The 15366-nt window shown below is 41.9% G+C and overlaps 1 protein-coding gene across 1 annotated transcript in view; it reads left to right on the top strand.

The window, feature by feature from the left end:
* Nucleotides 1-14494, top strand: part of LMNB1 (lamin B1) — a 40063-nt gene extending 25569 nt beyond the window's left edge. Inside the window, exons 6-11 of the mRNA XM_019555239.1 lie at nt 4822-5042; nt 7568-7793; nt 10010-10114; nt 10569-10688; nt 11324-11437; nt 13866-14494. Coding sequence (XP_019410784.1) covers nt 4822-5042; nt 7568-7793; nt 10010-10114; nt 10569-10688; nt 11324-11437; nt 13866-13907 — 828 coding nt within the window. The 3' untranslated portion in view covers nt 13908-14494. The remainder of the gene's footprint in view (nt 1-4821; nt 5043-7567; nt 7794-10009; nt 10115-10568; nt 10689-11323; nt 11438-13865) is intronic.
* Nucleotides 14495-15366: the final 872 nt, after the last annotated feature.

Here is a 15366-nt window from a genome sequence, read left to right as displayed (position 1 = left end):
AGATTCCTTTGACTGTTACAACCAGTTCTGTGTTATGCTTTGTGAAAGCAGGCTGTCTAGGTAGTGATTGTTCCACTTGTACAATTGGAGGTTTCATTTTCTTCACATGCCCATACCCACTCCCCCTCCCTCTCCCCACTGCACTGTTTGTTCTCTAATCGCTAAGTTCTTGTAATACATTGGACACCTTGAGTAACTTACTAAGCATCATGGCTAGTCATGGCCAAGTTCCCTTTTTCTCTCCAGAGTAGCAACGCATGCCGGCAGAGTTCTGTTTTTTGCTTCTTTTCTATTGGAAGCATGGTCAAGAAGAGTGCACACTGCAGTTAGACCTCAGCACCCTGTTGCTCTGTGGCAGCCTTTCTTTTTTTGGGAGGAGATCTTGGGCTGGCTTCTGGATGAGCTCCATTCTGTCATAGATAAACTTTACGCTGACTGCAAAGTTCTATTGTACCTAGGGATTTGTGAACCTTTATCTTCCTTCCAGAGTTTCAGTTCATCAATAATTGATTCATTATTCTAGTGATTGGAGACACATTTCCTTTATGGTTTTGATCACTCCATCAAGAATGTTGCATCCACATCTTGCATTCTAAAAATGGTGCCTGTAGGACTGAAGCGTAAGAATGTAAGCAGACTTATAAAATGACCAGAATTTGCACCTCTTTCTAGATTAGTATCTTGCATTGAATTGTAAGCCAGACACGGAACACAATGATCACATAGTTCATATGTCAAGTTCTACCAAATAAGATCTTTTAGGCACTAGCAGAGTTTGATCTCCCAGAAGAGCCTAGTGCAGACAAAATGATTTCTTTCCAAGACAAAGATTGGAAAAAGCATTCTTGCCTATTATTGTTGATTATAGATTCTCAACTGACTCTGAATTAAACATACGAATTGTGAACCTCAGTAGACAATGTCCATGTTCTGCTGAAATACCCTAACCCACCAGCATCTCTTGCCTGGAACAACTGTAAAACACATTTTATGAAAAAATCAAACTAAATCCAGACCCTTGGATTCCTGCTGTAACTGGCTGTAAATTCTGTGCTCTGTCTACAAAACTCCTGTGGACTTCAGTGGGAGAACATGCAGACCTGATTTTTGTTGCCTAGGTACACTGCACTGCAGGACAGGAACCTGCTATTTCTTCTCTGCTGTTAGGGGGATAGAGGAATAGGCTGCTTCAATTGCTTCATATATTAAAAGTAATCAATAAACGTGGTGTAGTTGATCAATAAAGGTTGATTTCTGTGACAAGACCAAATAGTATCATGGAATTTTCAGTGAACAAACTTGTCAGGATGTCAGTCTCTTCTGGAAGACACTACCCAGGGCAGCATGTGGTTTTTGTACAGTGCAAGCTACTGGTGATTCTTCTAGGTACCCTATTCAGAAGGAAAAACTTCTATCATTATAGACTTTTGTGACTATTCCTGATCCCTCCGGATTGGGATGATATGAGTTCTTCTTACTCTGTTTCCTCTAATGAAAATGACTCGAAGTCATTTCATTAGGACAGTGTCTTTTACTAATGTAGCTTTAGTAGTGTTCCTACACCTCAACCTTACTTTTAAGACCTTTGGATTTTTTGCCAGAAATGTAAGCATGTGCAAAGCCACTTGGACAATAAGTGCCAGATTAACATGACGTATGTGTTTGGCTCACATCTGTCACTGTTTCAGATCTGTCTGAGCCTTCTGTTCGTCTCCTGAAGTTTAAGTCTAGTCAGGCCATAGTTATGGCATACATTTTTAGATTGCTTTATATTGGAGGCCAATACGTTCTTAATATAGAACTGGATAGTCTGGCAGGTGTGGGAGGAGAGATTGGGAGAACTGGGTAATGTGTAACTTTTTGGGGGAGTCTAGACTTTTTGAGACCTAGATTTTTCCTTTGATCCACTGGGTTTATTTTCATTCCCTTTGGGAATAGGCATGGCCTGTTATGTTACTTGCCTGTCTGTCAAAGACACATTTTGCAGACACTAATTAATATAGCTGTACAACTTTCTTATTTATGTAGGCATGGTTATTCCCATTTTAAAGTTAATGTGGATGCATCAGTTTCCTTAAGCATCTAGGAAATTTGCAGCAAAACTCAGAATAAACCTCATCCTAACAACCTTTTTGATGATTTAAAGGTGTCTTCCTAGCATCTTTTTCTTAGATTAGGTTTTTTTGGCCTTGATATATCTAACATTTATCATGGGGAAACTGAGATGTACTTCAGTGATTGGAACAGAGAGTCAGAAGGTCTTCCTCCAACAGTGTGAGATCTTTTTACCAGGAAAGTATTTCCTAACTCTGTTGCATCATAACTACAATGTAAACTTCAAAATACAAATATTTCAATTTTCTGTACAGGGGAAGTTGTTCTGAAAACCGGTTACCTTTAAAAGGTCTTTCCTTTCTCCACTCTCAACAGATTTTTACAGTGCTTGTCCATTTGTGCATCCTGCTATACTTTGACACACATGACTTCAGAGCTCTTTCCTTCCCACTTCCCCCATATTTGTACAGTGCACATGCACACTGTTCTTTATTGTGTTATCCATAATGAGCATAAAGGATGGGTGGTGCATATCTTCTGCTCTTAAGTTTCCTTTAAACATCTTGGGGAAAGAAATGGAGCACTTCTGCTGTCCTTCTCAGCCACAGATTGTTTCTAGGTTATTTGTATTGGTAAATAGAGCAGATGTAACTTGGAAGTCATGAAAATACCAACATGGAATTCCTTTTAATCACTGTTCAGAGTAGACGGTCTCCCCTTCTCCTCATCAAAAAAGAAAAAAAGGATCATTGTGAGTAAATAAATAAATAGGGAGGCATGAGATGATGGTGCTCTTCAAACATCTAATATTGCTGGACTGCCTGTGACAGCCCTGCTATAGAACAACATTTTTTCAAACTCAGATGAGATGGGATACTGTGTTTTTCCTCTGACCAGCCAATGGGTGCTTATCTAGTCTATGGAGGTTCTCGTCATAGCTGCCAAGCCTGTTTTTTGTCAACATGGGCCAGTCCCCAGGGTATTAATGTGTCTGCCATTTTCCCCTTCCCCTCCCCACTTGCTGGTGGCCAGTGGTGACTAAAAAAACAGAAATTGGGCAGCATGTAAGGCTGGCAATGGGAGGGATTGAACGGAGATCATGTTGAATGTTTCAGTGTGGAACTATCCAGAATCCTTTTTTTTTTTAACACACAACTGTTAATAACAACAGAGCTGATTTTAAATTCTGAGGAAATGCCGGAAGGAGTTTATTAAGTCATATGTGGTTTGAGGTCTTGTCCCTGTTACCATCCCGATCCCTCCCCACTGCCATCTTGGACCTTGCACTCAGGTGCTTGGTCTCTGGAACAAGAAAAAATAACTGCTTGCATTGTTTGCTTACAGCTGGAAGTCTAATGATCTCAGTGGCTGCTGTGCCAGTACTGGGGTCCCTGAATGACTGAACTTGTGTGTGCTAATAAAATTGGGAGGAAAAGGAGCATACAGACCACACTGGCTTCCCTTTATAGGGTAGCCATTGAAGTCTAGTGAAGTCATACTTGTATAGAATATTACGATTATAGCAGAGGGGTTTAAAATGTTAAAACTGCTCCTGGCATCCTAAGTATAATTTTAAAATCCTAGTACTCAACACCCTGGTTCTCCTGACATCTCCTGAGCTTTTTTTTAAATTATTATTTAACAAGTAACAAATGTGCATTTGAATTTGCATGCATGTATGGGTCGGGTGTATTCCAAGTCTCAAACTGTACTTTTTGAGATGTCATGATTTAATGTCACTGCTTCAGAAACAGATTTTGACCACTTTCTTGTCAAGGCATAGCTGGTACAGTCTTCAGTGGGACTGACTGCATCGTTGTGGAAGGCATGGTATAGTAAAGGAAACTGAAGATTAGTGAATTTTGAGTTCAGGGAAGGCAAAATGGATTTAGGATTTATCAACTATGAAGTCAGTTACTGCACTTTGGCAGTAGGAACCAGTAGCATACCTACAGGTTGGGGAACTCCCTTCTCAAAAGCACAGTGGCAGAAAGATCTTGGAGTCATTATTGACTCCAAGATGAACATGGGCCAGCAATGCGAGGACATGGTCAGTAGGGCTAACTGTGGATGTCATGGTCAGTAGGGCTAACTGTGGATGTCATGGTCAGTAGGGCTAACTGTGGATGTCATGCATCCACAGATGCATCACAAGCAGGGCCAAGGAGGTGATCCTCCCCCTCTGTGCGACACTAGTCAGGCTGCAGCTGGAGTACTGCGTCCAGTTCTGGGCGCTGCACTTCAGGAGGGATGTGGACAGCTTAGAGAGGATCCAAAGGAGGGCTGCTTGCATGATCTGGGGACAGCAGGGCAGGCCCTGTGAGGAGAGGCTATGGGACCTTAACCTGTTCAGCCTTCGCAAGAGAAGGCTGAGGGGGGACCTGGTGGCCATCTATAAACTTACGAGGGGGGGACCAGTGGGGTTTCGGAGAGACCTTGTTCCCTCAAGCGCCTCCTGGAGTAACAAGGAATAACAGCCATAAGTTGCTAGAGAGTAGGTTTAGACTAGACATTAGCAGGCACTACTTCACAGTCAGGCAGCTAGGATCTGGAGCCAACTTCCAAGGAAAGTGGTGATGTCTCCTACCCTGGTGGGGGTCTTTAAGAGGAGGCTCAACCTGTAAATACCTGGCTGGAGTCATTTGAGCCTAGTTTTCTCTCCTGCCCAGGGCAGGGAGTTGGACTAGAATATCTACAAGGTCCTTTCTGACTCTACATCTATGAAATTAGTTTATGTTGCCACTGTTTTGTTTTTTCAACGTTTAGTCAAGAGCATGGCTGGATAGGATGCAAGAACTGGAAGACACCCTGGCTAAGGAAAGGGAGAACTATCGCAGGATGCTGACTGAGAAAGAGAGAGAAATGGCAGAGATAAGGGACCAGATGCAGCAACAACTGAATGATTATGAACAACTTCTGGATGTTAAATTGGCCCTTGACATGGAAATCAATGCATACAGGAAACTCCTGGAGGGTGAAGAAGAGAGGTATGGAGTCAATGTATCATTGAACACTGGTGTCTGTTGGAACTTTATTAAGCTAGTTAGCTCTTAAGAGACTTGTTGGGACACTATATTAAGCACTTCAGGTTCTTTGCTTCCAAGTTAAACTCTGAATGCATCTGTATGTCTGTGGACACCTCACTTAAATTTCTGACCTCTATAGGTCAGCTTTCTTGGGGCAGGAAACCATATCCTTTCCCTCCAAGCTGGCTCATCAAGATGCAGGTCTGTGATGACTTTAGTTATGAGGTTCGCTGTAGTTGTTCTTTCGAAGGGGCTACTGTGTTACTAGCCAGCTTTCATAAACTAAAAAACTAGACCATTATATTATTTAAAAAAAAAAAAAAGTATTGGAGTATTAAGTAGCTTATATTCTTGTTTTGCTTTTGTATTTGCATATTACACTAATAACCATAATAACTAGAGCAGGGGTGTTCAACCTTTGGTCCGTGGAGCTTACATGGCTCAAGAAATTTGGTGGCAGGGCAGCAGTGGTAATTTAATACTGCCCTGTTGCCAAATTTCCAACCCCCAAACTCCCTGCAGATGGGTTGGGGCCAAGTCATTTTCTTCCCCCTGTAGGCCAGGTCAGGGCTGCTTAACACCTTTTGCCCAGGTGCATGGCATCCCACTGCGATCACTCTGAGTGCCAGATTGGGACCACTGTTGGGATCCGGCCCATGGATGAACTGGGCATTGCCTATCTGGCCCACATATGTTGAGCACCATTGAACTAGATTATGCTTATTGTTTCATAGGCTGTGTCTCTGGCCTACATGAAATGCCAACCTGGACCTACAGTTTAAATCTTACTTTTTTAAATTAGGTCTAAAGAGCTTGTGGTTCCTCCACGTGAGGCGGAGGTGACACTTCAAAAGGTTAATGTGCCTTGGTTCAGCACTGGAAACTTTATTAATTGCCCTGATGATTTTAGTTTAGGTTCAGGGGAGAAGGCATGGGGCAAGTTATTTGATACATGTATTTAGTAATTCAGTCAGTATCAGATCAAACTCTGTGTACTGATACTGTAGTCTTTGATCACTATATGCTTCCAAAATGGAATCCAGGCCAGTATAGCCCTGTGTGAGGTGCAGCTTTTCATAAGACATGAAACTTGTGACATTTTAAAAAGCAAAGCGGGTATATTGTACAGTTGCACCGATATACATTGGTCCCATATCGGATTGTACAGATATAAGGAAAATTGACAGTATTGGCAATATGGCTTTTTTGGCTGATGTGGCCGATTTTTAATGTCACAGATAAATACCCCCGTGCATGCACGCAGCCATAGTGCAACACACAGGTGGCTAGGAGCACAGTCCAGCAGCATCTAGCTGGTAAGTCTCTTGTGGGTGAATGGGGGGAGTGGGGCAGGGGCAGATGCTGTCTAGCTAGAGCAAGGCACAGGATGGAGCTGCAAGCAGCTTGTCTGGAGGGTGCAGGAATGACAGGGGGCAGCTCCCACCATTGCGCACACCCTGGGGGAGGCATGCACCCCTGGATCTGTGCCCAGGGTGAGGTGGGCTGCCGCTGCAGGCTGGGGCTGTGCTGGGCTCTTCCTGGTGTGGGGCTGGGCTAGGGCTGGGCTTGGGGCAGGCAGTGGTATCACTGGGAGGGGAGCTATGGTGAATTTTTTTTTTTTTTTGGAGTGGCTATAGCCTCCCACTTCCCATAGTCCTGATCCAGAGCTGCCTGCCCTGAGTTCTGCTCAAGCCACCCCTGCTGCCTGGAAAAGCTGGGTGCAGCCGCAGCCCACAGCAGCAGCCCGTCCCTGCCCTATATGTAGATCAGGGGGCACACAATCCCCCATGCCCTCCCAGGGTGTGTGCAGCACAGGAGCTGTGCCCCCCAGTTCCATTCTGTGCCCCACCCCAGCTGGGCAGCACTTGCCCCACTCCCAGTCTAACTGGGGGCCATGATCTACCCCTCCTTCCCCTGGGCTTCTTCCCCGACAACAGACTTACCAGCCAGACACTACTCTTCCAGCTGCCAGGCCGCATCTTGGCAATTGGGTTGGCATTGGCTGATGTGTCTCCTTAAAAATCAGCCATTGGTACTGAGCCAAAAAAAAAACCTGTCAACGTGCCCCTAATATATTGTGAACAATTCTGCAGGCCACTCTCACAAAGGCTCGTGCTCTTTTCAGCAACCTTAACAATAAAAAGGGAAGGAGTTCTTAGTGTTGGAATAATTAAAACGTGTGGCAGAGGAGTTCAGTTGTAAAATAAATGAGCATTAAGAATACTGTTTTGTTCATCTGGGTTAAGTGGTAATAAAATTCTTGAAATGTCAAGCCAAGACATTGGCGCAGTATAGGACAATGAGAAGTGTGCTGTGACACTTTTCAATGGCAGTCTTTCATAAAGCCAAATTACGCTTTCTTGAGCACAAGTACAGAAGTGATAACTTATTTTTGCTTTTTCTGTTATCCTGCATATGTATAGAAAAAGTTTGTATATTAAAGTTATGTTTCGGGGTCTCTTGTTTGTTTTCCCTTTCAAATCCAGGCTGAAACTTTCTCCCAGTCCTTCTTCTCGAGTGACAGTCTCTCGGGCATCATCAAGTCGTAGTGTACGCACAACCAGAGGAAAGAGGAAGAGAATTGATGTGGAAGAATCTGAAGCCAGCAGTAGTGTCAGCATCTCCCATTCAGCATCTGCTACTGGAAATGTTTGTATTGAGGAGATAGATGTGGATGGCAAATTTATCCGCTTGAAGAATACTTCAGAGCAGGTTTGTAAATCTAACTTGTTCTGATACGCTGATGAGGAGGAGATGCTCATGGCTGCATATGTGGCTTTCAGGCTTATATAGTGTGTCACTGTGCCCAAGCACATTGGTAAAACTAGATCGCTCTAGCGTGAGGAACTAAAATAATGATCCCAAATTACGCTCTGTAACCAGTGCTCTCATTTGGGGTTGTTTTTCTTCCTGGTGCCATATGTAGCAGATGCTACTGACTGTTTCTGGTTATTTAAGACAACTTTGTATTTATTAATATTACTGTAGCTCCTAGAGGCCCGAAGTGATTTCAGGGTCCTGTTGACCTAGGCCAGAGCACACGTTGGGTGTGTCATTTCGTCATCTGCGTAGTAAGCTGCCACCCTGATAGAGCTGCCATTGCAGGTCAGTCACCTGGTTGTATGTTTGATCCTACCAAGCTGGATCCCTGTACTCTTTAAATACTCCTTGTGGTCCAAGTAGATGAATGTATTGTCTTTTTACCCACGAGGCTCCCTAGCATTCTTCTTGGGCTCAAACTTTTCTTATCCATTCATGGCAATGGGATGTGGTGGCTCAATTGCCATATGTCAGTTCTTTTCAATTGGGTGCTGTGGTAGCAGGTAAAACTGCTCTGCATGTTCTGCCCCCGCTCTCCCTGTATTAGAAAATGTCAACTTAAATCAACTATCTTCCCCACCCCCACCATGCTCTCCTATGGAGGATGTGGGGGACAGGACTGGAAGTGGAACTGCCCCATCTGCTGCTTTTATCTGTAGTCGGGGGAGAGCATTAGGGGTACTGGACCAGCAAGAGCTGTGCAGCACAAGGCGCTCCTACCTGCTTTAGGCTGATTGGAGCTCTAATACAGGAGGAGCATGTCCACATGGCACAGTCCTTGTCAGCAGCAGAACCCAGCTGGGAAGTGCTCAGGTAATCTCACGCAGCACTGATAGTTGTTCTCATCCAGGATTGCCAAGTGGTGGCCTTGACTTTGTAAAGGTTGAGGACAGTGCCTTAAGTGCTGGCTACCTCAGATTTTCCAAGTAGCTTAGGGACATGCTTACTGGGAGTAGACTGGCTTTACAGTTTGTCTTCAGGAGCATGTGCTAGTGGAAGCAAAGGCATGGGCTTTGTGAAGTCTTAAAAATAACATGTTGCATGTTTCCTGAACAGCTTTGAATATCTTTTTAGGTTTAGCTCAGAGTGTGCTAGGGAGTCCAGAATCTCTCCCTCTAGGTTTTTTTTCTAGCTGCTAGATTTAGGCTAGACTCAAGGCTCAGACTTCTTTGGGTGTGGGATGCCAGACTGATTTTTGGAGTTTCACCTTTGTAAGTTAGCCCCCCTCATTTGGATCCCTTTGTATTAAGCTAACTGTTGCATTTGGGGGTGGGGAGTAAGTATATGAGTTATTTATAGTGGTAACGGTTCTCCATTATAGTGAGGTGACTTTGGTCACCATTTCAGGAAAGACTGTCCAGGAGGCAGTGCAATAAAGTTTCTATTCTCATACAAGTATAGATCTGTTTTTTACAATTGAAAATTTAAGTTCATAACTTGATATGGATCAGCCAGCTCTGACTTGCATGAGATAAATAGGATGGCCATGTTTCAGCTGGTCTCCATACTTATGAAGGTAGGCTGATTTGCTGTTTGGGAAATGGCAGAAGAATAAAATCTTTAAAAACAGAAGCTTAAATTCTGCATATAATTTTGGGAAACGGCTATTCTACAGACACTATAAATGTGTTGTCAGTTTCCATTAGCTTTGCTTATGAAAAGCAGTGTTAAATCAACCTTGGCAAATGCTGTTATGACACAAACGTACTGTTGTCATGAAAAGGTATGTGTCTTACAAAACTGACAGACCAGAGACTTCTGGTTTTCCAGGAAATCGAGCATGTTTGTATGCAAAACTTTATTCCAAAAAAAAAAAAACGTTGAAATCTAGTTGTAAAGAAGTATCGGCTTAAATGGCCAATGATGCCAAAACAAAATCTTTGCCAACTCGCATAATCTTCAATACTGACATGGGGCAATTTGCTATGATTAAATTCAAAAGCAATCTAGGTAACTATGAGAACAAAGTGATAACAAATATTACTACAGGAAACCTTCCACAGCTAGTTCAGTGGTTGAATGGCTTGAGGATGTGTTCTGTTTGCTTTGCAGAAGATTATGTAGTTGATAGAAATTTAATCTTTTTTTTCCCCCCCTTTTTGTATTAGGATCAACCACTGGGAGGCTGGGAGATGATCAGGAAAATAGGAGATACTTCTGCCACTTACAAATATACCTCAAGATATGTATTAAAGGCAGGCCAGACTGTTACAGTAAGTGAACCAAACTCATATTTTTAGCTGTGAAACAGCTATTTTGAAGGAGCAGAGATGTGAAAATCCAGTGGAGTTTTCAGTCTTGTCCTTTTATTAAATGATCTGAAAATAAGACGAAAGCATTTGTACTGGCTTTAAGGGCATTAGTTTTTTGGCAAGATGATTGGGTTCTCCTTAACCTCTTGACAGGGAGTCAGATGTTTTGTGCATTTTCAGTTTTGACCCTATATTCACAAAGGTGGCAGTCCATTTTGAACCATCCAGTATGTAGAGGTACATGTAGGTGTATCCTTTAAAAGTATACAGCCAGTGTTTTATAAGTCTCCTTAAGAGCAGCAGTTCATTGCGTTATCACACCTAATCCATTTGCTCATACTGTAACCATAAATGCAAATATATATTGTATAAAAGTTTTCTCCATTAAGGTTGAATTCTGACCTCTTTTCTCTAGATCTGGGCTGCAAATGCTGGGGTAGCTGCCAGCCCTCCTTCTGACCTCATCTGGAAGAACCAGAATTCCTGGGGAACTGGCGAAGATGTGAAAGTTATATTGAAAAACTCTCAGGGAGAGGTAAAGTACTTTTAGACATAGTTAAACCCATTCTGACTTGCTCATTGGACTGACTTTGGGTAAAGAAACAGTAGTTTACTGCAGATAAGTGAGGTAGAATCGTGTGGGTTTGAGAGTAATCTTAAGACTGACTTTCTTGTCATGATGGTCTTACGTTTCACAGTAATGCTCCAAACCACTGTCTTTTACTCGTACAAACTTTTCTTACCCCATGTATTTTCAGAAAAAATGAACTCTACAGCTTAGCTCTGATGCTTAAGATCTTGTGAAGCTGAATAAAGTTTCTTCTGGTGACCATTCATCTGTTCAAGTAGGGTGCAAGACACCAGGTTTTTAAATAAATGCATCTAATTTGAGGAACAGTTCTGGTACCTAAAGAAGTGGATACCAGAAGTACTTAGTTAAAACAGGAAATGCAACAAGGGGGATACAAATGTAAAAGTTAGACTCAGATTTTGATGGGACCTAATAGACTAAAAGAATTTCATAGGAAAGCCCTCTGAAAAGGCAACTTTGTGTTATATTCCCACTTTTTTCAGGTAGGAATAAAAAAGATACCTGAACTAAGTGCACAATGTCTCTAGACTTAATGAAATTAGATTTCACAACAATTAATTTAACTAATTTTATTGCAGGAAGTTGCTCAGAGAAGCACTGTCTTCAAAACAATTTTACGTGAAGGTGAAGAGGAGGAAGCTGAAGAAGAAGCAATTGAGCCAGTTGAAGAGGAGGATCTTTTCCACCAGCAGGTAACTTGTTTAAATTGTTTTGATTTTATAAGATGAAAACCTAAGCATGTAACCATTTAATTTTGGGAAACTAAGTCGAACCTGACACATTTTCACGTTCAACTTTAAGCGGGGGTGGGGGAGCTTTGCCCCTCTCCTCCCAGTCATAAGAAATAAAGACCTTGGACTGCTGCTATACTTTAATCCCGTGGGAGAATTGGATAACCAAGGAAATGGCCTAAGAGGTAAAATGCACTAAAAATATTAATATAACTCCCTGCCCCCTCCACCCCCCCCAAAAAAGAAAAGAAAAAAGTTCTGACTTTATTTTTGTGCATGCAATAAAAATGCTGCAAGTACAGAAGTCAGGACTATAAAGATTTCAATTGCAGGTAAACACTGCATGTAAATAGAATGCAGTTTTTATAGCAAATTTGGAAGAAAATAGACTTACAATTGAAACATGAACTTGATCTTAGCCAAAAGGCTGATACTCCAAACTGGCTACTCTTGCTCTACAGATATGACTAGTACAGAGTGGCTCGGCACAACACTTTACCTTGTGTTCTGTAAAAATACTCTTACTTTCCCACATCAGCTATGACTTAAATTTCTGGTGTATATTGAGGCAAAGGTAATACAGGATATACTAGTTTGTGTTGTGTGGGTGTGCAAGCACGCACACAATGGGGGCGGAAAAAAGCTCTGGCTTCTATAGGAAATAATTCCAGTTGCTGGGCTTCGCTTACATTCCATAAAGTTGCGTAATCGGGCTTTAATATGTTTTAAATTGTTGTGGTTTAAATGCTTTCAGCTACTGTTCAGCTCTTGGGACCACATAGTTCATTTGATTGTCAACCCCTTTAACCAATTCATATTTTTAAGAAAAATGTCATAACTACTATATTTTACCTGACTCTAAGACAACCCTGAGTTTAAGATGACTCCCCCAATTGTTGGATTTTTAGACATTAGAAAATGTATACATTTAATTTTTCATGTCTAGAATCTAGTTATTGGAGAGTTCTTTTCAAATTCATCCCTCTCGCCACTGCCACAGGGAAAGTACCATACTTGCATAGAATCCATCATCTTATTCAAGTATGGACAATTATTATAAATCATGTATAAAATTATTGAAGGTTTGTGTTTTTTAATTTTGTCTCACTCCCACTGCTACAGAAGGGAAAATAAATCTGGGAAGCTAGGTAGTCCCTTTGCCCCCACATCACTCTTATTATCAGACCCTGCTGTCCATGAGCACATGAAAATGAGGCAAATTTGAAAATACTGACTGAAAGAAACATACCTGTAGGTACCCATAGGCTTAGTTCATCCAGGATTTATGTATTTTGCCTCTTTTGCAACTGCTAAAGGTTTTAGCACAGCTACTCCATAAACACACTTTTTAAGCATCATGTTTGTACTTACTTGTATAGAGTACAAACCATGTATAATATTAGTCAAAGTCAAAAGGCTTATTTACTATAGGCCCCCTCTACACATTAGTTACTGCGCAATTAACTGGTAAATTGTGCAGTTACCCTCAGACCAGCTACATATGCAAAGTAGCTATCATGCCATAAAATGCTCCAACCAGCTATAAAGTTAGACCTTGAAAATGTGTGCTACCCTTATAGCTGGATGGGTGCACCATGCCCCTGCCAGTCCCAGAACAGTGGGACTCAGCCCAGCAGCTGCTGGGCTCTGGGTCCTGGTAGCACGGGGACCCAGAGTCCTTCAGCTGTGGACATGGGGTGCTGGGACCTAGCTGGGTCCTGGTAGCCAGGTTGTGCAGCTGCCTCGAGTGTGCATGAAATCCCTGGGGCTGTGGGATAATGGCAGCTTTGGTCCCACAGCCCCAGGGGTGCATCAGGCATCCCTGTAATTGAGAGTTGCTCAACTGAGGGAGTTCCTAGCTGTGGGAGCTGCTTCTTGCCAATACAGGGGGAGCATGGGGTTGGGATCTAATTCACGACCCCACATTCACACCTCCTGCCCTGCCACCATGCTGAACGGGGGGGAGGGGGCACATCTTAAAAATGAGTAAATAGGCATGCTGACTTCACTTTAAATACCTCCCCCCCAACCCCGCCCCCCCCCCCAAAAAAAAAACAAAACAAAAAAACTCCACAAAACCCCTGCCTAGTATCTTGCACATCCTAATAATCTTGCCATTTATGTAACTTAAAAGATTTCTCAACATTCCTCTCTAGAAAGTTTCTTTTAAACTTTGCTTTGGTGGTTACCCTTCGCTTACTCCCTCTTCCAAAACAGGCTACATAATATTCCTCTAAGACTCCAAGTTAAAGCTGTTTAGTAGATTTCATTTAAACTGTACCAAATGTATAACTTTCCACGTTGCATACATTTGCTGTGTATAACTTTACATTATGAAGCTTTTCAGTCTAGAGGTTTTCAGAGCTAATTCTCCTTCTTTTCATAACAGGGAGATCCTAGGGCAGGCAACAGAAGCTGTGCCATTATGTAACTCCTCAAGTCAACCAACCAGCTTCCTCAAATGATGGTAACCCTTGCCTACAGAGCAGTCTTCTCAGAAGCACAACATATTTTTGTATTTCCTTTGTGAATTTTTAAGCTGCGAGTCTGATGGCCTTAATTTCCTTTGTCACTGAAAAGGAAGTTTTGTAAAAAAACAAAAACAAAACAATATCCATAACTTTCTTGCAAGATGTGAATTGCTGACACTGAACTATGTACTGTTTTGAAAATGACTCCTCATTTTTATGTCAGGCTTTCTTTTTATCTTTGTTAGAAGGGAAATATGCCACTGTGTTTTGGGGGTTTGTTTTTTTTAGATTACACCACTTAGATTAGCCATCTGCTGTTGACCTCTTTTATATTAGGTGCTGTTGGGGAGGGGAAGCATTTTCAATGCTCTGAACTCTTTTGTACTGAAGACTCTTTTTTTGTGTTTTTACTACACAATCAAGTTAAACTTTTATAGAAAAACTTTGAAAAAGGAACATGGCCTAATGATCACGTAAGCACTCAGAGGATGAAAGATGCAGCAAAACTTTTTTATTGGTACTTTTTTTCTTTACTTAGATTCTTAACGGGGGGTGGGAGGTTCATGTTAAACGCGTTAGTTGTGTTTTTAAAGATTAGTGTAACTTGCTTAAATTTTCTTATGTGATATTAACAAATAAAAGGCTGTTTTACTATCAACTGACTTGTTTGTTCACATTTTAGTAGCAAGCTGAGTTTCCCAATGTTCCTTTTTGGGGAATAGGCTAGATGGGATAAAATATGGAATTTAATTTTAGTCTTCCACTTCCGAAATACTGTGGTCCCTGTAAACATGGAAGGTTTTTGTACTCTTTTTAAAATCTATGTTTAAGACCTGTATTAATCCAGTGGGTCAAACTTTATCAAGCCTACAGAAAGCCTAGCTGAGGGTCTGAAATTTGGATTTTCCTGTAGAATTGTGAGCGCCAAAAACCTAAATAATGAAATCTGCTAATTTTGTTTTAAAATCAAAGCAAATTAAAGTTGGTTTAGTATCTGTGCTAATGGGAAATGCCATTTGGCTAATAAAATTCGCACTACTACTTCATACGATACAACTTGCAAGAGGAAGGTTTGGGGTATTGGTCAGTGTTTATCAAACAAGTGTTGTTGCTATCTGATTTTTGAATGCTTCCTGCAGAGGTGATGGATACACTCGATGGTATCATTTGGAGCGAACTGTTTGTTTTATGTGGTTAGTTAGCTTACTCTGCGGTATGCATAATCCTTAACTGTTTCATAGTTTGTAGGGTCGGAAGGGACCTGAGCAGATCATCTAGTCCGACCCCCTGCCATGGCAGGAAAGAGTACTGGGGTCAAATGACCCCAACAAGATGTTCATATAACCTCGTCTTAAACACCCCCAGGGTAGGAGCCTGCACCACTTCTTTTGAAAGCTGGTTCCAGACCCTAGCCGCCCT

This window comes from Crocodylus porosus, unplaced genomic scaffold (genome assembly GCF_001723895.1).
Source record: "Crocodylus porosus isolate Cpor-Errol unplaced genomic scaffold, CroPor_comp1, whole genome shotgun sequence".
Lineage (NCBI taxonomy): Eukaryota > Metazoa > Chordata > Crocodylia > Crocodylidae > Crocodylus > Crocodylus porosus.
The sequence above is the reverse complement of the archived record's forward strand: the minus strand, read 5'-3'. Positions and strand labels throughout refer to the sequence as shown.